Genomic DNA, 21,330 nt, shown 5'->3' on the forward strand with positions numbered 1-21,330 from the left:
CTCAGCTGTGTGGGTCCACCCGCAGGCAGTACCCACAGTGCTTGGGCGCTTGTTAGAAGTGCAGACACTCTGGTTTCCCCCTCAGCCTGCTGACTGCGGAGTGTGCGGTGGAACAAAACCTCCAGGAATGGGTATACATTTCGCATCGAGAAAAGCAGTGGTCTCAATAACAAAGACTTAGCTTTTATACCGGTGAATGATTCCGGTTGCTGTGAAAACATCACGTCCTTTGTTTAAGTAGGAAAATTCACCATTAAACGTTCTTCCTTAAATATCCTCTAATTATATTTGGAAATGTATTTGAACTAAACATGTTCTGAAGTTATGATTTCAAATTCTCTGTTTAACCAAAACCCCTCTAATCAAACCTGAATTGTAAAATAAGCCTGTATAAGAAATATCTTCCATTGAAATGATCTCCAGCCTATCCTAGCCAAGTCTGCAGAAAGTTGGTGAAGAGGATAACTAAGCTCAGAAAAATTTTCAAAGATTTTTTTTTGTTGCCATTTGGAGGGAGAACCACAAAAAATAGTTGTTTTCAAATGGCAAAGGGACTTATTCTATGTAGTCATACACTGAACATTGGGTAGGCATATTAGGAAGGCAGGTTTGGAATTATTACAAATAGTAGCTTCCTAAGAGTAGGAGTTGGAAAACATGGAATCGATTGCTCTGTGGAATGAGGAAGTTCACGCTGTGGACAGTTTTGTGATCGGTGCAGAGGCAAATCTTGTTCCGAGAAGACGCGTAGATTAGGTAGCTTCACAGGCTGTTTCCAACAGAAGGGTACCACGTCGTAGCAAAACCGTGAAAATGCAAACTTCAGAAGCCTGGGTTTTCCATCTTTTAGACCTTATTTTTGGCCTTTGGTTATGAGTCCTTTGGCTCGAAATGTTTCTGATGTCTATCAAAGCTGCATCTCAGTAAAAACCAGTGTTTTAACCTCCATGTCAATATTTACCCACGACCACTGCTCTCTTCCTTCAGCCAGAACCCCGTGGGGGCCTTTCAGTTGTCGGCGCCTAAGTGCACCTACACCGACAGCCCACGGGGCATTAACGTTCTCCACCGTCAGCGCAGGAGTCCAGGTTAATTCTGTCCTTCCTGATGCTTTGTGACTGAAAGCTTCACGTGAGTTAACATTGCTTTTGCCCCTCGTCCTGTATGTCATCCTGCTATGTCATCACATAGCTTTTCTTTCTTACTAGTGTTCACCTTAGTTGTCTGACTCTTTAGAACAGCTACTGCATTTTAAAAATCTACTTCATGATGCTTCTTAGAGTCTACTTGTATCGCTGTAACTTACCTTAGGCTTATTTCCCCACTAGATCCTTCCATCTATCCATCCATCCATACGTTCAAATATTCATTGCGTTCATTTTTTCAACAGGCAGGTTACTGAACACATACTATCCAGGGTGTTACTCCAGGCGCTGAAGATGTTGTGATAGCAAGAAATAGTGCCTGCCCTTGAGAAGGTCACAGAGCAAGACGTACACATGTAATCAACCAAACACCTAGATGAAGATAGGGAGGTGGATGGTGCTACAGGGCTTGCCCAAGGCGTTATGGGGACCTCGAAGGGGGTACCTGCTGTCTTAGGGTAGGCCGGTGGTAGGGCTCAGAGAAGTCTTCGGAGAGTGGGATGGGGGCTCCAAGCTGCATTTGGAAGGAGGAGTGACTTTGTCACATGGGAGCAAAGGGCAGGAGGCCCTGGCCAAGGGCAAGGAGCTGCTCTGCAGGGTTAGTCATTGGTTCCCCGAGCCTGGTCCCGGGTGGTGGGCAAAGCAGACGCGTGCTGACTTGAAGCGATCTGAAAACAGTTCAGGGGCTGCCGTGGGCTGTTTCCCAGTTCTCTGAACCTGCACCTGGGCCTCTGGAAGAGAAACAGAAGGATGAGGTCCAGGTGCGTTCTGTGGACGTGTTGGTGGGGAATGACGGACGTTTTTGGCTGGCAAGAAGAGTGAGCTCCCTCAGGGATTTCATCTTTTAAAGCCAGATGGTGATCTAATAGCAGGATCCTGGGGGGGGGGAACGAATGGGAGCAGGGATAAAGGAAGGGCTCCCCCCTACCCCCCCCCCCCCCACTCAGAGAAGGAAATGGAGGGCGTGTGTCAGCCACCCCGTGGACGTCTGCGGGGGGCGCACCACGAACTCCCCATCCGGCAGAGGGGTGGCCTTTCCCTCACCGGTTTCATGCACACTATTCTAACCATCGAGAAAGACGTTAGTTTTTGATCCTTTGCTTAATGACTCGGAGCCCCTGGGGGCTCCTTTTAGACCCTTTGTTTGTACAGAGGAGAAAGTCTCTGAAGTGGGTGATTTGTATCCCAGTGGAGAACTCACCAAAGGAGGCAAATTACCTCTCAGAAAAACACAGTGGAAATTTTCTGTGACTTCCCACTATTCAGCAGAGGATGATGAAACTTAAATGTCTTGAGGACTATTTAAAGTGTGGGGAGGGGCGTGGGAGGGACTGGGAGAGGTTAGTTGAAGAACATACATGCATAGCCCATGGACACAGACCAGGGTGTGGTGAAGTTGGGGGTGAGGCTGGGTGGAGGTGGGAAAATGGGGGGGAGGTTCAGGAATGAGGACAGCTGTAGTAGTGTCAACAATTTTGAAAAGTGTGGTGACTACTTTTTGGGTGTTTTACTAGTAGGTATAGATGTCACTCACGGTCTCTCGCTGCGGAAGAAAACAGGAACATGTGTAACCTCAGCTTAGGTTCTTCTTGCTGGGAGGGAGGCTGCTCTCGCTGAGTGGGCCTTTGCGTGCATGGGCCTGAAATGAGTCCGTCACCGCTGGCCAGGAGCAGCCTGGATGTCTGCGCTCTTGTCTTTCTGCCTCTGCAGAGCTCAGCCCAGCTGCCAGGAGCCCCTGGACAGGAGAGGGCAGGGCTGGTGAAGTCTGCCTGAGCTTCTGCACTGGCTTACTCATGCTATGGGGAAGGGAGAGACGTGGTCTAGTGCAATGCAGCCCCATGCTCATACTAATTAAAAAACCTATAGCCTTTGTTTTTTTAAAAAAATAACAAAGATATAACCCTATTGACAGCATAATTAGCACATTCTTTTTGAATCATCTTGCAAAAAATTCATAAAATTGACTTTCTGCTTCATACCGTAGCCTGGATATAATGCTAAGGATGCCCTGATAGCTGACATATCAGTGATGTGTATAGTTTTTATTAAGATAAAATCAGTTTATCCCTTTGAAGAACTAGTTTTTTAAGGATTTTATTTATTTATTTTTAGAGAGGGGGGAGGAAGGAGAAAGAGAGGGAGAGAAACATCAATGTGTGGTTGCCTCTCATGTGCCTCCTGCTGGGGACCTGACCCGCTACCCAGGCATGTGCCCTGACTGGGAATTGAACTGGTGATCCTTTGGTTCACAGGCCGGCACTCAATCCACTGAGCCCCACCAGCCAGGGCTGAAGAACTATTTGTAAGTTATCATTGCAGTGGATTCCGGAATGCCCACATCTCATTCCTGCCGCGTGCATGCTCCCCCAGGTGGGATTTGGCCTCCTGAGCAGCAGGCCCACCTCTGCCCGGAAAGGCTGCTGGGATGGAACAGCAAGTCCTTCCACACAGACCTAGGGGCAGGACCAGGTGCGAGCATTTGAAAAACAGTCTGTTAAGGACTTGATTCTGACAGCAGCGAGACGTCAATAAAATGAATTAGGTATGCAAGTGACAAGGTTCATGGAGATTGAGGCAGATTATGGTGACTGCAGTGGGAGAGCAGACAGGGTGGGGGAGTGAGCACACAGACAGAGGCAGGGAGCCCAGGAGACGGTGGCAACCATTCAGGTGACACATGCCAGCCATCTGAACCAGTGAGGATGGAGAGAAGTGACTGGTTTCCAGAGGACTGTGGACCCTTTAGTCAGGGGCTGAGGGAATGGCTGGAGTTCTGACTGGGCGAAGGAGGCTGCGGTTCACCAGGTGAGAAAACACAAGTGAGCAGCCGGTGTGAGGTTAGCGTGGGGCAGGAGAAAACACGTTCGGATCTTGAAATCTGAAATATGGAACTGCTGCGCTGGAGTGGCGCAGAGTAGGAGGACAACACGAGCAGCAACAAAAGGTTGATACAGTACACGGAATTAACTTGAATGGAGAGAAAGTTGCCTGGATTTGAGTTGAATATTTAGTATTAGCTAACGGAGGCTTCCACACTTGATACCTTACCCGATTAAATGTAAATTTGTTTGGTTCCTGCCAAAACAGACAGCACCCCCCAGTGGAAATTAAAATGACAACAAACCACTCCTCTCCCAGAGGCTGGTCCACATATCGAATATCACAGATTTACAAGCCTGCAGAGCTGAGGCCAGGCCCCCCGCTTACAGTGGCTCAGGAGTTATTTGTGAACAGTGACTTATCCAAAACATGAAAACACTTCTGTGAGTGAGGATGAAGTTAAATCATCTGGACATGCAACTATTTGTAAGGAAAATGTGAACTGCAGCGTGTTCATGTATTACAGTTTTCTACGGAATGATTTGTATGACCAAATCATTTAACTTTGTTGTCACCAGTTGTGTAAAATAGCATTGCCCTCCCCCAGTCCTTTCCAGTCTGATGACCTGTAGATTTGCTTTCTCTCTTTCTCTTACTAAACTAGGATGTTAGCTGTACTAGCAAAAGACTTTGTCTGCTTTTTGCTCACTGCTTCCCCACCACCTAGCACGGTTCCTGACACATACACAACTTTAGTATTTGTGGAATGAATGTTGTTGAAAAAATAAAAGGAATGCCAATTCTGAAATTCAGCCCTGTCACACCGAGTACATAATACCGACTTCCCTGACAAAGAAAATAGATCGCGGAAGTTCGACTACAGAGAAATTTCTGTAACGTACCTGGAGTGCAACATAGCTAATTTTACAACGGGCCTTTAAATATAATCATATTTAAGGTTTTTTGTCTTGGCCAGTTTTCTTACCAACATTTGTTCAAAACGTGTATTCAAGCTCAACTGAATGAGGTTTTAAAAACCCAGCACATTTGAATGAATAGACATGTACTTAACTTTAAATGATGCTCTTTGTGAACGGACCCTGGACTTTTCACCCCATGGAAAATTTTGTAAATATTTGCAACTTGACAGTGTGAAGCTCAAGTGCTAAGAGAACATGATACAGTATTTGTAGTGTCTGAAGTCATCTCTTTGTGTGCGTGTGTGTGTGGACGTGTGCTTTATGAAATCGCCTTCACAACTGCTTTCTCCCCGGGGTGCAGGAGCAGGAGCTCCTGGAGGATCGACACCCAGCCTGCGACACTGAGGTTACATCAGTGCTCTTTCCTGCCCTTGGAATAAGAGGCTAACTTTCATGTTGGGCGTTTCCAGAATCTTTGTTTTAACGGTGTCAAACAACTGAGTTTTCCGTGCACAGTTAATTTAGACTGCGCTTCCACCAGAGTGGACCCCCCGCCCCAGGAGTCGCAGACCCCCCAAAGCCTCCTGGCCTGCGCGAGACCCGTGAGAGCCCGCGTTCCATCGAACCCTATTTCTGAGGATGGCATCACCCTTGGCGGCAATCCACTTGCTAAAGTTTACAAAGCACTTAAAAGTCATCCGTCGCCGCCTCCTCGAGGCCGCGCCGGCGCTCCCGGGGTCCTTCGCACCCGCCCCACGCCACCACCCGGGGCCCGGCGCACACAGCCCGTCGCGCCCCCGCGGGGGCGAGACCACAGTCCCGGGCGAGCCCTGCCGCACCCCCGCCGCTGGCCACCGCAGGCAGCTCCCTCCGCCCAGCCCCGGCCCGCCCGCCCGCCCCCCCGCCCCCGCGGCCGCCGCCGGCGCCCGGGGAGGCGTGTCCCTCGCCGCCCGCCGTAGCCCGGCGCGGCCGGTCGCCGTTCCCAAGATGGCCGCGGCGCGAGCGGCCCCTGCGGCGGGCTAGGGGCGGAGGCGGAGCGCGTCACCCCCGCATTCAGGGTCCCGGCCCCCGCGCTCGGCTGCAGCTCCCTGCCCGCCACGGCTATGCGGGGCTCCGCGCACGGATGAGAGAAGCCGCCGCCGCCGCCGCGCTGGTCCCCCCACCCGCCTTCGCCGTCACCCCCGCCGCCGCCATGGAGGAGCCGCCGCCGCCGGCGGAGCCCGAGCCGGAGCCCGAGCGCTACCGCGCGGTAAGGTGAGTGCGGCTGCCGCCGGCCGGGTGCGGAGCGGGGCTCATCTCGGCCGGAGCTCGTTGGAGGCCGAGGGGGCGTGGGGGCCTCTGCTTCCCGCCAGGTGGCGAGGGCTGCTTCCAGGCTCCGGGGCCGGGCCGAGGGGCGGAGTGCCGCGCTGGGACCCGGGGCGCAGCGGCCGGGGCTGCCCAGCGACCCTCGCCCGAGCGCCTAGCCCGGGGGCCTTCTCTGCTGTGCTGCTGCTCGTGCGGAGCGAGGCGGGGCCCCGCGGTCGTGCGGGCGCCAGGACCCGTCCCCGGCCGCGGGCTTCTGAGCCGGGGCCGCGCCGAAATCGCTCGTATCCTGCCGAACGTACGTGCTCCCCCTCCGCCCCTTTTCGAGTCGAGAACTGGACGCCTGTGAAGCAGATGCTCACTGGCTCGCTCTCCCCCGGGTTCCCCTGCCCTCCTCTGCCCCCCAGGCCACCCCCTTCGACTCTGCACACGGGCAGGTGGGGTTCTCCCTCCGAGGGCACTGGACCGGCCTTCAGTGGAAGCATTGTGCAGATCGAGGCTCACACGTGCACCCAAGCAAAGGCTTGATTTGTCTAAAACTTTGCTACCGCGGGAAGCCCTAAGATGGAACTTTGGTACCCGAGGTATTTGTTGCATTGTTTCTTAGACACGCTATTAATTAACTTTGTGTCTTTTTTTTCTCTTTTGGATTGGGAGCTCAAACTCACCACGCTAAGTAGGAATGTCCCTCTTCTTCTGTGCCTGTGTTTGTGTGCGCGGATGCCCTCTTCCCCGTCCTTCGCATCCCCAGTGAACTTGCAGACTGCTGCCCCCTGGCCCCGCAGTGGAAACGCTGCCGCAGCTGCCCGGCCTCCTGCCGCCTGCCGCCTGGCTCTGTAGTCCAGGAATCCAGCAGATAGGTGTTCCCTTTCTTTTTGCTGCTCAAAGGAATTTTAAATTATGTAGTTGTAGTCAAAACGGAAGGCAGGAATCACTTTCTTGCTTTCGTGATCCAGTGTTTGTGTAGGCTGTGAACAAGGTCGCTTTTTGTTTTCCTTAACTCTAAGACCCTTCTGAGGCGCTTTGGTGACCTTTTAAGGACCAGCTTCTCTACATAGTGGCACGTGGTGAAATGAGGGTTCACTTTGTTCCTTTCCTGTACCTCGGACATTGGTAGGGGTTTTGTCAGGGAGTTTATTCAGTACATTTGTTAGTAAATTCAGTCTTTGATCATTTTGACTTTGTTAAGTTTTTCTTTACACGCAATGATGAGTACTTAGTAAATGCTTAAAGCATGCCACTTTCTTTGCCTAACCCATTTAATCCTTGTAACAACCTGATGAGGCAGGTCCTGCAATTATGTTTCTTTCACAGATGAGGAAGCTGAGGTGCAGAGGTTAAGTATCCGGTCCAAGGTCACAGCATGTCGTGAACTCAGACCTGGCTGCACATCCCACACCCCTAACCACCGAAAAGAGGTGTGATTTCATTGTCCAAATGGTCAAGGCAGAAGTTATAATTCTGTGTAACTATTCTCTGGGATAAAATGGATGTGAATATTTTTAGGTAAAAGTAAAAGGGGCAGAGGAAAGCGGGACTGTGCCATAAAAATGACTTTCTCCAATGATCAAAAGAAAACCTGTATTTTTTCAGCCAGGTTTCTCTCTTTGTTATAATAAAAATAGGTCAGGGTAATGGGCTTCATCCAACTTGAAGTGAACAGCAGTGTACGGAACAAGAAGATCTTAGAAATATTTCTCTTAGCAACGTTGCAGTTAATTATACGATAGCTACTCCGTAAAACAGATGACTCGACCAAGCTGCTGTTTTCCCTTTTATACGCCCTCGCTGCCACCACCACCTCTTCCACACGCACAGCTGACCTCTGACACACTCACTGCAGACCCTTAGTAAAGGGTGCTTCCAGGGCTCTGCCTCTGTTTAGTTGAATTTCTCGTATTTATGTTTTTAACCACTTCTAAAAGGCTCAACTTGCATGTTCAGAATGTGCCAGGTGCCACGGTTTAACACTTTGGAGACTGATCAAGTGGTTGTTGGTGCCACCTGGTTCATTGGCTTGGGGTGGACCAGAATGAAGCTCCGCCCGCCACCTTGGTTCCCGTGCTTTGTGCCCACGTGCCGCTGATTAGGAAGGCTGTTCTGGTGGGGCACGGGTTTGCGGCGTGCAGGCCCGCGCTCCTCGGCCAGTGTGCCGCCGTGGCAGGTGCCAGCCGGAGCATCCGCTCCGTGCGTGCTGACGACGTGAGTGCTCTGCGATGACCGAGGAGCACAGAACGGGTCGAGAGGCGGCCGTGCTCTGGTGCACTTCTTCTGCTTGCTGTCAGCCGTGGGTACTTGTCATTTCTGATACAGATTCGCGACAAGGAGAGCAGGAGTTCGTGCTGGTGATTAAACTTCGAAACAAATGTGCCTTCCAATTTCCTTTTTCTAGCTTGTGGGTGAGTCGCAGGAGATCCTGAGGTCGCATGGAGAGCTACTAAACCTACTTTGGAACAGATTATTTTTCTCATTCCTTGAATCTGCACGTAACTTGGAGATTAAGGCCGATGTAACACTGCTCCTATTGACTCTCACCTTTCATTTAAAATATTTGTGTTAAAAATAGCCTCATTGTTCTCACTTATTGACCTTGTAAAGTACGTTACATGAACTTAAAAATAACTTTCCTTAAACCACTGGCTTTATTATTTATTTTATATAGTACGGTTCTTGTAAGTTCACTTGGAAATCCTGGGTTTCGCTACTATAAAAGTATTACCACCCTTTCACGCCTTGGTGACTGGGTCTGTCTTTCCTGTTGACTGGCCCCTCTGAGCCTGCTCGCTTCAGTCTTGGCACGGGGTGTCACCTGTTCTCCCCAGCGAAGTCCGCCTGTGGCGCTGCTGTGGACTCTGTGGCTTCATGGTGGTGGGCACGGGCCCCCCAGGTGGGTGGGTGCTGTGGGGCGCTAGGCAGAGAAGCTGTGAACATGGACCAGTAGTAACAAGGCTCCCGCAATGGCAGAAGCTCCCTCATGTGCGGAAGTGGGGGCGACTTGTCCCCCAAGAAGGACTTTGTGGTTCCTTTTAATTGTCATATGGTTAGAAGTTGCTTCTCCTTCCTTCCCATGGGTTCTCTTGGTGTCCTGTAAATCTTGTTCTGAGCCCTCCCGAAATGTGCGGATGTGAGGTCTGGGCTGCTTACTGGGTACGTTTGCCTTAATAACTTCCTGTTACTTAATTCCTCATTCTTCAGTGATTATCTCTTTACTCATAGCATTCTGTGTTGACGCCTTCTCATTTCACCAGGTGGTATGTATTCTTTTCAAAGACACTTTCGTGCCGCCGATCAGTAAGTTATGGAAGTTGTTTCTTTAGAGAGAACATAGAGGAGATGTCAGAAAAGAGGCCCGGCCAGTAGCTGCCGTGGGTCTTCGTCGTCTGGCGTTTTCTCGGCAGGATAAGGTGAGCAAGGCACAGGTCCCGTGCTTCATTCATCTCCTGCCCAGCTTTATCCAGTGGGTAGAAAGCCGAAGTGTAATTAAGAGATTGGTAAGCATGACACCAACAAGGGAGTTCGGGAGTGAACAGTGGTAGTATGAATGCGCCGGGGAAGCACACCCCGCTTCTAGGGGCCTGTGACCGGCTCTGTCTTTGTTTTTCCTTTGTTACTAACTCCACTTGATTGGGTTACTGTGTTGTTGTTTTAATCTTCAGTCTTACTTTAATTAGTCTGTGACATACCTCGCTTTTCCTGCTTTACTTCAAGGTATATTATATCCTTGTCCCTTAAAGACGTTTACAGAATCCTGAGTGGCCGATTTTTACTAATGGTAAACCTCAGGGGATCCCCGCACTGTCACCACGCCCTGGCACCCTCCCCCCAAGATCTCGGTGTAGTTCTGTAGAAGGTGTGGCAAAGATGTTAGTGGTCGGTGCTTTCATAAAATCCTTTTGACTCTTGTGAATATTGTGTTCAGAAAAGATTGTGATGTTCTGGATTTAAGTCATTAAATTAAAATTTAAACCACATTAGAATGCTGTACAGTTATTAAAATTGTTTTGAATTACTTTGAGTTGTTACTGAAATTGAAATTGATGAGACTTCATATGTTATACAAAGAAAATTTGTTGCCAAATTTTAAATTAACTTAAATTTTTTTCTTAAAATTTATTTTAGTATCTATGAACTATTTGAATTGACTGTATCCAGCTGGTTTTCTTTAATTATTTGGGTGATCCTGGGTAACACAGTTTGTAGACTGGAAACCACATTGGCAGTAATCAGGGGCTTGCTCTGTGATGGCCTTTCATGGGCCCATTATTCTGAGTCATGACTGTGTTCTCAGCTCATGTGCTACGTAACATGCTTTCCCCTTGGTAAGAGGCATATTTGAAAGCACCGTATTTTAAAAAGGAACATTACCCCTCCGGAAAGTAGGAGTGGCATGTATACCCTCACTGCCCCAGACCTCACACTCAGGTGCTCGAGTGTGGTTTGTCTTTAAATGTTTGTTCACTGCCAGCACAGCCAAAGTGGAAATTTGTTTTTGACCTGAAAGGACACTCATTTGTCATATTTTGCAAACCTTAGTAGGACTATTAACCTCATGGATCATATGGATGTCAAATGTTTATCGAGTAGAAGGGAAAGCTATACCCTAGCCGGTGTGGCTCAGTGGTTGAGTGCCAGCCTACAAATCAAAGGGTCACCGGTTCGATTCCCAGTCAGGGCATTTGAAGGGGGTGTGTGAGAGGCAACCACCACACATTGATGTTTCTCTCCCTTTCTCTAAAATACATAAATAAAATCTTTTAAAAATAGTAGAAGGGAAAGCTATTAAGAATATATTAGGCATTCCATCCGAAGTGTTTCATAAGTGGATTTCATTTCAGCATAATTTCAGGAGAAATAAACCTGCTGTGGAGAGAAGTGGATACTAAGCTTTAAGGATGATCAGAATTGATGTTTCAGGTGGAGCTTTTTTCCCATGTGAGCAGGCTATTTGAGGATAGTGCTGAACTGTAGAATGTCCTCAAGAAGGCTTATTTGAGGACAGCTGGTTTAGAAACGTAAAATTGTAGAAATTGCCAGCCTTTTTAACCTTTCAGTGGAAATATTATGGAAGAAAATTTAATACATGCATTATTTTCATTGTATCATTAGCAGTCCCAGAGGTTTTTTTTTTTTTTAACTGTAGGAACATAAAAATGTAGATGTAACTCGGTTTCGTCAGAAAACATTTAGAATTGATTTTTTGAATGTCTTCGTATTTAGTTCTTGTTCAGATAAGGAACTAAGCATGTACTAATGCGAGCGGGTCTTACGGTTGCTCGGACTTTTAACATTTGTTTAGTCCAGCCTGCAGCTGCTGCTCTTGCAGAGAATTCCAGGGGTGGAGAGCTGGAGAGGGCCGGGAGCTCGTCTGGGCCACCCCGTTTATCCTGGAGGCAGACGAGAAAGCGGCCCGGAGAGGCTGTGCTTCCCCAGGGCCGCTGCCCAGGGCCCAGGCTCTAGCCGGCCTCTCTCTCACTAGCACCGTGCTCCCCCGGGTAGGGTCCCAGGCTAGCGGCGCTCCTCAGCCACCTGGCCCCCTAGCCCGGTGTCCGCGCAGGCCCACACGAGCAGCTGTGGAATACTGTGTTTTCTGGGCTAATTAGGCTTCACAGGATCTTTCCAGTGATGAAAGAATCATTTTCAGGGAAAAAAAGGAACAAAGAATCCACTCTGAAACGTCCTTTAGGCTTGTCATGCACAACTTTTTTTCCCTTAGTCCCGTTTGAGATTCCTTGTTGCTCGTTTCTGTGCTCAATCTTCAGTCAGAGCAGGTGGTGAGACTGTGGCCCCTCCTCTGTGGTGGTGACAGTGACCGGCTGACTTGTGCCCTGCAGTGAGAGGCATGCTTTGTAACAGGGTGTCTGCTGCACAGCTGGAGTACAAGCTTATGAGGGTGGCTGACCTTGCAATATATGATGCACTCTGATGGTAATTCTTGTTCCGTTCTGTTGGAAAACATCGTTCACCGTGATCTGTTACATCGGTTTCATTACCCGCAAATGGGTTGTTTCACTTATAGAAACGTGGCTCCACCACAACTAAAAAAGAGCTGGTGTACTTTGTCCTTCGTCCTCTGAGGGTTAGTCGGGAGGGCGGTCGCAGTGCTTATCCATGGGATGATGGAGAAACATCTTGAAGAAGCGAGACAAGGTTAGGGTCTGAATACTTCGTCCTCGAAAACAGTATTATTTTCTGAGGACAAGAGTAAGGCTCTCCAGGTGGTTCTCTTGGTTGCTTGTCTGTAAAACACAAGAATTGTAAAGATGAGCTTACATTTTAGGGTTAATTTTAGAGTAAAATTGGGGTTGGAATATATGAGTGCCTTAGGTAGTTTATTCATTTTTCTCTAAAACACTAAGGTATCTTAAAATTTTTTTGAGTAGAGCAGTTCTCAAACCCCCCCCCCCAAAAAAAAACAAAAGGAACTCGTTCTTCCTTCTTGTGTGTGCACGTGTGTGTACTTACCAGTGGGTTTGACTAGTGGTGGGATGTCATTGCCTTCTGTGTTTCCCAGCTCACTTCTCTGAAGAAGCAGGACATCAGAAGTAAAGTAGGAAGAAATCTGGAAACATCAGAAACATTTGCCATGAAGCTTCAACCCCAGAACTGAGCTTTTACTTTGTAAAAGAAGCTCTTAAAGTTCTGCTTGGCTCTTTGAATATTAGGTGTTATTTAACAGAAAACCAAGTGATGTGTGTATATTGAGGAGCGATTACTCAGAAGGGGTAGTCATTAGCCTGACTGTGTGAGTACAGTTTAAAAGCTCAGCCTCGATTGTACTGACCGGTGGTTAGCTGCGGCTCACTGCTTCATCCCATTTACCCATTAGCCCTCCAGTACTGTTGATTCATTTTCTTTGCAGACTCACTCTTTTTTTTTAATCCTCACTTAAGGACATGCACACTGATTTTTAGCGAGAGGGGAAGAGCGAGAGAGGGAGAGAAACATAGATCAGCTGCCTCCCACATGCTTCCTGACTGGGGACTGAACCCACAACCCAGGTGCGTGCCCTGACCAGGAATTGAACCTGTGGCCCTCCAGTTCACGGGGCGACACTCCTACCAACTGAGCCACACTGGCCAGGGCTGCAAACTCACCCTCATGTTAAGTGCACACCCGGTGTCAGGCAGCGTTGAAGCGAAACCACGGGGCTGCAGTGGGGGGTGAAAAAGACAGGGACTCTGCATAGCTGCGGGGCAGACCGTCCCTCCAAGAGCCTCGATGAGGCTCAGGGAGCTTCTGAGTGGGTCTCCTGACTCTCAGATTTAGCTAGCATTAGGGGGGCCATGTGTTTCCATTATGAAGTCTCATTAGTGTAGAGACTGTTGCATCCCTACACAGATCTGCCACTCAGCAGTGGCCACATTGGAGGCTCCTTTGAGCTTGAGACCTGCTGAGCCCTTTGCCTGTTAGGACTTAAAGAGTCTCCTTCCACACTGACCGTCTTCCCAGTGCCCGAGCGTGCTGGCTTCCTGCACCCCTTGCCTCGTGTGTGTTGGTTCCAGTGTGTCAGCGGTCCTTCTTTCTCTTTTCTGTTGGAGCCATTCCAAGTAGCACTTATCTTGTGACCGTTTCCATACTCCCCCAGGCAGACTTTAATTTTTATTCTATGTACGCATAATGTAAAACATGCCCAGCCTTCAAGGAATTTATAATTAGTTAAGGAGAAGAGAGATCAGGTAATGAATGGAAACCTGCTAATTCATGATCTGGTACAGAAATGCTAATTAATTCACCTCTGCCATCTACCTGTGGGCCATCATTCAAATGTATCACATGTTTTACGTAGTGGTTACAGTGAACTTGTGAAGCAGATGTGTGTTTTTCAGAAGGAGAAAGTGAGTCATTAGGAGCTGTCCTGGTTCAGAACAGCTGGAGCCGGGACTCTGGTGTTTGCTGTACTTCAGAGTCGGTGGCTCTCTATTCTGAGTGCCGTCTCCTTAGGGATAAGTGTGGCAGGAGGTGGTGAAGGATTTAAGTGCTGGTTTAGACTGAGGTGGGCATGATGTATAATCTGAATGAATTGTGCACATTTGCTACATTAGTACAAATATGTAACATCATTTCAAATGGCTCCATCATATTTCTGTTTATGGCTGCACTGGAAACCTTTGAAGTTACTCGCAGTTTCTTACCGTTCTAGTTAGCATGGCACTGAACCCCTTGGTACATGACTCCGTCCTGGCTGCTCTGGTAAAATCACTCCTGAACATAGAATTAGAAAGGAGGCTTATTATGTATTGTGAAACATTTCCTTCTGGAAAGATTGTACAAATGTATAGGCCCTACAAATGTATAGGCCACACATAGTGCTTACCTTACTATGTATTTGATGTGGACCCTGGCCAGCGGGGTCCGTGTGTTGTGGCTGCAATAGACACATTCACACGGACTGCAGAAATCCTGTGGAGAAAAAGGGACGGCATGGCCGCTCTCTCAGTGAGAGAGAGGGCCCTGACCCCTGCCTGGACAGGCTTTTATTGCTTTTCTGGGCACATTACATGAGAGGATGGTCCTCATTTACCATGCACAGGTTCCTGTAGGTGATTACCTTTTACAGATAACAAAGGAAAGAATGTTGCTAATTACTTCAGAGAGAAGGATGTTGCAGATCAAGGGGAAAAGTGGTTGAACTGGTTACACTCCATACTTGGGGGGTTTAGCACAGATTTTAGGTAGGTATTTTAAAGATATGCAGTAAACATTTGCTGCCTCAATTCAGGGTGAGGGAGTTTTAGCAAAAAGCAAGCCTCATAGCAGCCTAGGTACAATGCAGGCCTGATTCCCCATGGGAGAACCCATCCGTGGGTGTGGGTCATGTGTGCCAACTTGCTCCCCACTGGATTTCTGAGTCAGGGGCTGGGCTACATTCGCCACCGCCACACAGAATGGTTCCCTATATATATTCTCTTTATAGCTTTGAGTATTACAAAAAGTCTTTGCTAATTTAATAGGCTAGAAAGGGTCATCTTGTTTTGAGTGCCTGGTTGCTAGCATTGGGGGGACCGTTTTCATGGAAAACTACCACAGCTTACACACACTGTAAGCTATAAAGGTGCTAAGTATGAGTTTCATATGTTTATACAGCACTGTAAAAATTTTTCTAGTCGCCGTGCATATAGTAGGCACTAAAGTATGTGTCAGTGGATAGAATTAATAAGAGTTAATCTGGTGAATTTTCACTGACATGAGTTAAATAATTTTACTGGTTCTTGGCACGTTTTCCTTTGTATTTTCTTCTTTTTGCTTCCATTTTCTGAGATGACTGGTCTAATGAAAAACAAAGAAGTGCCCGTTCTTTTGGGCTTGGTATGAAAGGTTTCTACTTGCTGCAGTACTGGGTGCTGCATCTCACATACGCGATAGGAGCTTTCCTCATGGAACTGGCATTTGAATGAGAGTTAATGGAGAACCTGTCTTGAGATCCCTGTATCCCTTCTTTTACTAGAACTAGGATTGCCTGACTTTTTAGTCCTTTTTGTTTGCTACTGCTTTCCATTTGTTTTTTTTAAGAATTTGAATAATAGGTAATTAAAATGAGTTAATTTGGTTAGTCATAAATCTGTACCAGTTTCCCAAATTTATTACTATTTACAATTTCTTCAAGAAATGAGCAGCTGAGTTAGCTGTTCTCTGTATTATGGTGCTGAGAGCTTGCACCGACCTTAAAGAATATGTATGAGGTTAGTTTAGAAGGTATCCAGCCATGTAATATGAAAAATAGAGACATTTATTGAAGAAGATACAAGATACAGATACATTGTACATAGGACAATGACATCTAAGTCCCCTTCAAAGTAGGCACCTTGGGACCTCACACAGTTCTCCCCATCGCCATCAGCTGCCCCATTGTATTTTCCTGAATCTCACTAATGGTCTGAAATCTCTTCCCTTTCAAAGGTGATTTAGTTTTGGGAAAAGCCAGGGGAGTCGCAGGGCACCAAATCTAGGAGGGGCTGAGTCACCTGGGTGATTTGATGTTTTACCAAAAAACCCTGCACTAGACATGATGCATGAGCTGGCGTGTTGTTGCGGTGAAGCTGCCAATCACCAGTTGCCCATAGCTGTGGCCTTCTGAATCATCTGAATAGTATCCAAAGAGGAATGTTCAAGCTTAACGCAAAATGTGGTGCAGATTCGTTGCTCTACTTGCTCAGTCATTTTGAGTGCGATGGCCACACAGTACACGTGCTCACTCAGCAGCGTCTACTGCCCCCACTGACTAGTGCAGTGAGGTTTTCATTGTTCACACATGCACATTCCAGTCCACTCTCTGTGGCTGCCAGCTTACATCGATGTTGTACAAACTGTTCATGTTATGTTAACAATGGCTGGGCTTTTTCCAGACAGACCTCTTATATTTGAATTCCAGACAAATGAAACCATTGCATTTCTAGGACATCAGAAAGTAGGGATCTTGCCTGTAATTATTTTTTAAAAATAGGTTCGTACACATCAGGATGTCCTGGTTTACGTTTGGGGTGTATCCTGCAAAAAAAATAGTTTTACTGATTTGTAATTTATGTGCTGTATATTCATATACCAAAATCACCCATTTTTGGTGTCTGGATCGGCTGTTTTAGTACGTTCCCATGTGTGCAGCCGTCGGCACTGTCAGTCTTAGAACATTTTAGTCAACTCAGAAAAGAAGCCCCGCACCCTCTACCTCCCCACCCAACCCGTACCCATCCAGCCCTGAGCAACCACTGATCTACTGCTGTACTCAGACTTCTGCCGCTTTTCCCCGGCGCTCTGTCTGTCCCCAGACCCCACCCAGGATGCACGTTACCTTCAGTCCCCGTGTCCCCCGCTGTGCTCAGACGTTGGTTTTGATGGCCTGAACCGTTTTAAAGAGTGTTGGTCAGGGGTTTCGCACACTGTCCCTCACTTCGGTTTTGTCTGCCGTTTTTAGAGTGGTTTGCCTGGAGTTAGGGATTTGGGGAGGATGACCACAGAGGTACAGTGTCCTTGTCATCACAGAGGGACTCATGCCCTCCACGTGAGTTGTCACCGATGATGCCAGTTACCCGGATCACCGGACTGACGGTGATAGAAGGGTGTGCGTGGGGGGCTCTTGCCGTCAGGTCACTTGTTTCCCACCTTTCCACACTCTCCTCTTCGATACGAGTTGTGAGAGGCGCGGCTGCACTCAGGTTTGGGGGGTTAGACTCCAGCGCCGCCAGAGGGGACTGCCTGCATAAACACTAGGTTCTTTCTTTCTGTACAGGAGGCTGGCCTCCTCTCCCATCTGTTCATTTGTTTAGCAATTATTTTTTCAGGGTGCGCTCATGGGCTCATGGTCGTTACCCAGTGCTGTGTCGTTTACTTTGTTGCTCACATCGTCGCAGCTTTGGCCAGCGGGCGCTCTGCCCGTGTCTTTCGGACATGCTCCCCTTGGGTTGTTCTGGGATTTTTTTTCAGCACTTCCTCACTTGTTGGGACTGCAGGATGCTCCGGCTCCTGTCACATCTTTCCTGCCCCGTGCTGGGCTCAGCCAGCCGCTTCCCCAGCCGCTTCTGCAGGGAGGCCGGGCCCTGCCACTGGAGCTGGCCTTGGAGCCACGGTCTGATTCCCAGACAGGGAGCTCCTCTGGCTGATGTCAGAGCCGGGGCGAGAGGCTGGCCGTCCACGTCGCCCTAGTCGCTGCTCCCACTTCTCGTTCTGTTCTCTTGTGTGTGCATTTCCTGGGTGCATCCTCCTGGCAGGTGGAGCTCATCTTCTGAATGCATACGTGTGTCACGGGGCACACTTACAGTTAACTATTTTTAAATCCAAATTAGGAAAACGATGACATGAGCTAAGGAGGTTCAGACAGCACATTCGTTTGCTACAGAAAGTGGCTGTTCAGTTACTTGATTTCTAAGAATGACAGGAAAGTAATTCATGATGTAAAGTGTTTTTTCCACAAATAAATTCTAATTAGAACCTGGGAGTTAAAAAACGTTCTCATTTGAAAGAAGGGTAGATAGAGGGGGTCCAGGATTTGTTATTTTACTACCTCTGAGGTTTTAAACGTTCTGCTTGTTTCTCTGCAAACTCTTAGATGCCGTGTGTGCACTTGGCGCAGTGTGGACGCACGCCCCAGCTCTCTCCGCCCATGCAGCCGGAGTCCTTTGTCCGTGAGCCTCAGACAGCTTTGTGATTGGATCATCGCTTTTATTTTAGGTTGCTTCCCTTTTTTACGTATTTGTTGTTGTTGGCATTTCATTGTGGACACTCTGAGGTGGTGCGTGTGTTCCCTTCTTGCACTGGAAGGACACTCTCCCACCTGTGCTTTCTGTATCTCTCTGTATCCCTCCGTCTGTGCAACCAGGTGCGTCTGGGAAGGGCTTTCACTCCGGTCTGGCTGTCTCCTTGCCAGTCTGTGGTGCATACCATCCAGTATTGATTTACAAAGCTTTGGATATAAAGACACACTCACACAATTTTTTGGAGATGGTAAGACCTAGTAAAAATAAGAAAGCTCACTTGAAAATGTCTTAGTCTTTGTTCACTTAAATCCTCACATGTTTGCAGCAAAATTGCAGAAATACCAGAAATAATCATTTGTCTTTTATCTGCAATATGACTCCTGTATTTGAATACCCAAAGCACTTCTCTTCCTCCCCCTCTCTCTTTTTGCTTTAGTTCTTCTTGGGGAGTCTTTTGCTTTAACCCAAAGTGGGAAAGAATATGAAGTCTTTAAAACTTTTTGTTACATTTATTTATATAATTTTATACATTTACTTTCTGAAAGTTTTCATCTGAAAGTATTTTATCAACAGCTTATAAGTGTTTTTATTCCTAATGATGAGTAAAATTTCTCCAGCTGGGGTAATTTTTCTTTATATATTGGTTTTCTATCTTTATGCGTACTTTTCTTTTTAGTGAGGACTGGAAAAGTATATTGTGTATAAACCTGTGAGCAAAGTAAATGACTTCTGCCAGAAGACCTAAGTCAGGCAGGCCTTGTCCACTCATCTACCTGCCACATGCCAAGACCCGGGCCTGTCTGCTTTGCCTGAAAAACACCCAGCGGGTGCGCCCCGCATCACGAGGGCTCGCGACCCGCAGGCTGCTTGCTACAGCTGTGACTGTGTGCTCCCACCGGCGGAGCTGTGTGCTTCCCGAGCGTTGCCAGTTTGTTCCTAGGGCTGTTTAGGTCTCTAGTACGTTTCAGTTGTGACTGCATAATCGAATACGCTGTTCTCCAGTTACATGACGTGTTCATGCAAAAGGGACTTTTAGTCTCTGTGTGAACTTGAACTACTCTGGAGTGCTTTGGGAAGTCTGAAGATAGGTCCCCAAAAGAAAATTGCCATTGAGTTAGGTACAGGAAAGAACTGTCCAAGTTTAGGGAGAAAAACCACAAAAACCCTGAGACAGCGCCCCACAGAAAGCTGACTTGCAACTTCTCCCAGGGACTCGCACTCACAGGGAGGCCGTGGCCGTTGTCAGAGTAACGGGGGTTGGAACCTGTTTGCAGCCTGACAGGGAACATAAAGTGTCTAAGTTTGTATGGGTGTTGGTCATCTATTACTATTTAACAAGCCATCCCAAAGCTTCATGGCTTAAAATAAAAACCATTTTTTATCCGTTATGGTATTAAGTAGGTTCTTTTGCTTCTTATGGTGGTGGCTTGGGCTCAGGGACAGCTGGGAGGTCCAAAATAGCCTCACCCACCAGCCAGCAAGTAGGTGCTGGCTGTCAGCTGGGAGCTCAGCAAGGATTGGATTCTCTGGGCTCTCCTTCACGCCGTCTCTCCTCCTGGCCAGGTTGGGCTTCCACGACCACGGTAGCCTCGGGGTGGTTGGACTTTCGAAACGGTGGCCAGGTCCCTCTGGAGTACAAAGGTGGCCTTCTTAAGGCTCAGGCCCAGCTGGCCCCGAGTCACCTTTGCTACATTCCATTGGTTAAAGCAGGTCGCGCAGAGTCATCCTAGATTCAAGAGTGGGTGCTTCTACAGAGGGTGTGAGTAGTGGGAAACCCGGTTCACAGAGGGCCCCCACAGTGGCCTCCATAGTGACCCCCACCACAGACGTACCAGCTTCTGTATCTGCATGGCTCATTTTTAATGCTTTATATATATGTACTTTTTAAAAATTAACTCACAGACCACAAGTCCTAGTGACGTTTGATAAGGAAGCTTCTAATAAGTGAAAGTATTTACAAGCAAGCTCATTATAATAATACGATTAAAACTTGTATTCTTACTGATAAGCCTGGGATCATATGGGTTTCGGCCCCTGTTACTCTGATTGCACATCATTACTCCTTACTCCACACCCCAAGTGGTCGCTGGCACCTGGGGTTGCCACGTCACTTAACACTGTCGTCGGAAATAATCACTCTTTGATTCTTATAGCCTTTAAAAAATCACGTTCCTCAGATAGTAGAATATGATTGTATTGTGATAGAATTCAGACAACGATTAAGCCTAACACAGCAAAGGTGAGTTATTTACCTTGCAAGTGAATGCATTCAGCGGGTAGCTGGCGAGCACAGGACCTGTACCAGGTGGCGTTGTAGTCCCGGGAGAGACAGCGACGTGGGCTTCCAGTCTGTTTGGGACATTGGAAATGTTTTAAAAGAATATCTACCTTTGTTAAAGAAAAAGATGAACTTCAGTAAAAAACAAAGGTCTGAAAAGTAACCAAGACTCACCGGGTAGGTGTGTACAGACCTTGCTCCCTGAATCAGTGCCGGCGTTGGACAGTGACGGGGAGGAGCCTGGGGTTGACAGCAGCTCCCTGGGCTGGTGCTGCTCTATTGAAGGCTGACGTGAAGGCCAGCTAGCTTCCCGGTTAATTGTTTGGCTCTTACAGGACGAACCAACCGTGCAGCCTCAACGTTAGCTTAGCTCCCTTTCATTTATACTGCAGGCCAGGCAAGCTACACGAGTTCTTAAAGAAAGAAACCCCGAAACTCCACCCCTTCTGCCGGCCTCTCTCTTTCCCTTTTCCCCCAGTGGCAGAAGTCTCCCTTTACTTACTACTTAACAGAGAAGAGGGTAATAGGGAGGTGGAAGTGGGAGAGAGAATCTTACCCAGGTGGGTGCTGTACCTTACTTCGCAAGTGGATAAAATACTTTATTTCTAAGGACTTTGCTAAAAAACTTTTGATCAAGTTCATCTTTAAGGGCTTCTGCAAAACCACAGATATTTTCA

The 21,330-nt window shown here is 47.9% G+C and overlaps 1 protein-coding gene and 1 long non-coding RNA gene across 7 annotated transcripts in view; one reads left to right on the forward strand and one right to left on the reverse strand.

Annotated features, from left to right (window-relative positions):
• MAP3K4 (mitogen-activated protein kinase kinase kinase 4) overlaps positions 1–21,330 on the forward strand; it is a 119,022-nt gene that overhangs the window by 37,524 nt on the left and 60,168 nt on the right. The window contains exon 1 of one of the 6 annotated variants that reach the window (XM_053913676.2): positions 5,844–6,139. The exons of 3 other annotated variants lie outside the window; for them this stretch is intronic. In XM_053913676.2, the coding sequence (XP_053769651.1) occupies positions 6,009–6,139 (131 nt within the window). In that variant the 5' untranslated portion in view covers positions 5,844–6,008. Of the gene's footprint in view, positions 1–5,843; positions 6,140–9,469; positions 9,592–21,330 lie in introns of those variants that run through there. 2 more of the 6 variants (XM_053913678.2, XM_045188959.3) reach the window with 2 other exon arrangements.
• LOC123478868 (uncharacterized) lies at positions 330–7,173 on the reverse strand. The gene is made up of 3 exons (XR_006654265.2): positions 6,856–7,173; positions 2,680–2,941; positions 330–1,876 (listed from the first exon to the last, which is right to left on the reverse strand). It is a non-coding gene; the product is annotated as an uncharacterized lncRNA (long non-coding RNA).

This window comes from Desmodus rotundus, chromosome 11, assembly GCF_022682495.2.
Source record: "Desmodus rotundus isolate HL8 chromosome 11, HLdesRot8A.1, whole genome shotgun sequence".
NCBI classification, from domain to species: domain Eukaryota; kingdom Metazoa; phylum Chordata; class Mammalia; order Chiroptera; family Phyllostomidae; genus Desmodus; species Desmodus rotundus.